The sequence below is a fragment of the Fonticula alba genome, assembly GCF_000388065.1.
Source record: "Fonticula alba strain ATCC 38817 unplaced genomic scaffold supercont2.8, whole genome shotgun sequence".
Lineage (NCBI taxonomy): Eukaryota > Rotosphaerida > Fonticulaceae > Fonticula > Fonticula alba.
In genome coordinates, this window is record NW_009242978.1 from 1504758 (window position 1) to 1506384 (window position 1627).

General features: G+C 70.5%; 1 protein-coding gene across 1 annotated transcript in view; it reads left to right on the forward strand.

The window, feature by feature from the left end:
- Positions 1-123: 123 nt before the first annotated feature.
- Positions 124-1627, forward strand: part of H696_04983 (hypothetical protein) — a 6538-nt gene continuing 5034 nt past the window's right edge. Inside the window, exons 1-3 of the mRNA XM_009498852.1 lie at positions 124-331; positions 476-691; positions 884-1613. Of these exons, the coding sequence (XP_009497127.1) occupies positions 132-331; positions 476-691; positions 884-1613 (1146 nt within the window). The 5' untranslated portion in view covers positions 124-131. The remainder of the gene's footprint in view (positions 332-475; positions 692-883; positions 1614-1627) is intronic.

Genomic DNA, 1627 nt, shown 5'->3' on the forward strand with positions numbered 1-1627 from the left:
CCCGGGATCAATCGGGCGGCGGCCCCAGCGCGCCCGCGCCCTGCTGCGTGTGCCCCCCCCCCCCCCCCCCCCCCCCCCCCCCCCCCACCCACCCCACCCCCCCCCACCCCCCCCCCCCCCTTGCATCGACCATGACTCGCGTGGAACCACCGCAGCAGCCTCGTGGCTTTGCCGACCGGCGCGTGCTGGTCATCGGCGCCGGGTGCTCCGGCCTCAGCGCCCTGAAGGAATGCCTGGCCGCCGGATTGAAGACCGTTTGCTTCGAAAAGAGCTCGGACATCGGCGGCCTCTGGCGCTACTCGCGGGACCCCTCTCGCGGGACCATCTACAAGTGCGTCCTGACATGGAGCCGGGCCGGCGACCTCTGGCCGGCCCGGCCGCCGGCATCTCCCCCGGCCGCTGTGAGCTCCTGACACCCTGTCCTGCGCATGCCGGCGCACCCCGGCCCGCCCCCCCCCCCCCCCCTCGGGTCCAGGTCCACAATCATCAACACATGCAAGGAGATGATGAGCTTCTCGGATTTCCCGCCCGATCGCAGCATGCCGGCATTCATGCACAACACCGATGTGGTGGCCTACTTCGAGTCCTTCGCATGCAAGAACAATCTCTACCCGCACATCCAGTTCGACACCGAGGTCATCAATGTGGCCCAGAGTGACACCTACCAGACGGATGGCAGCTGGACAGTCCGGTGCGTGGCCCCGGCGGCGGGGCCCGAGTCCCCGGCTGATCTCGCCCTTCCCGGACCTCTCCCCTGCCCGGACTAACGCCCGCTCCTTGCCACTGGACTCCCCCCCCCCATCCCCCCCACGGCGCGCCCGCGGCCCCGGCGTCGCCACGGATCGGTCCGGCCCATGGCGGCCGGCTGCTCGGCCGGGCCCAGCTTTCGCCAGGCCGGCGCCGATCAGCCCGAGCAGACGGAGACCTTCGCCGCGGTGCTCGTGTGCAATGGCCACCACACGGTCCCCCGGTATGGCACGGTGCCGGGGCTGGACAACTTCACCGGGCGCGTGATGCACAGCCGGGAGTACCGCGGGCCGGAGCCCTTCGCCGGGCGCCGGGTGGTGGTCATCGGCGCCGGCAACAGTGGCCTGGACATTGCGGTGGAAATCAGCCGGGCCAATGACTGCTACGACCCGGCCGAGCATGTGCCGCCCCCCGCGGCCGAGAAGCAAGCCAAGCAGCAGTCCCCCGACAAGGGCCCCGGCAAGCCGGCCATCGCCACCAGCGTCTCGACGGCGATCAGCCTGTCGGGCCACATCCCCGGGTGGGCCTTCCAAAACCCGGAGTACGACCACCTGTACCGGCCGGCGGCCGAGCGGTCTGACCGGGCGAAGTCCACCCGGACCCGGGTCCCGGCCGTGCATCTGGTCTCGCGGTCCGGGACCTATGTCATGGCGCGCACCACGCCGGCCGGCGTGCCGAATGACTTCCAGTGGACGTCGCGCTTCAACCTGACCATGATGCCTCCGCGGGTGAAGGCCCTCTTTTCGCGGGTGGGCGTCCAATTCAGCCCGGCCGCGCATGACCGCTATGGCCTGACCCCCAAGCATGACTTCTTCTCCAGCCACCCGACCATCAATGGCGACCTCTTTAGCCAGCTGCACACCGGGGTACGCTGAGTGCA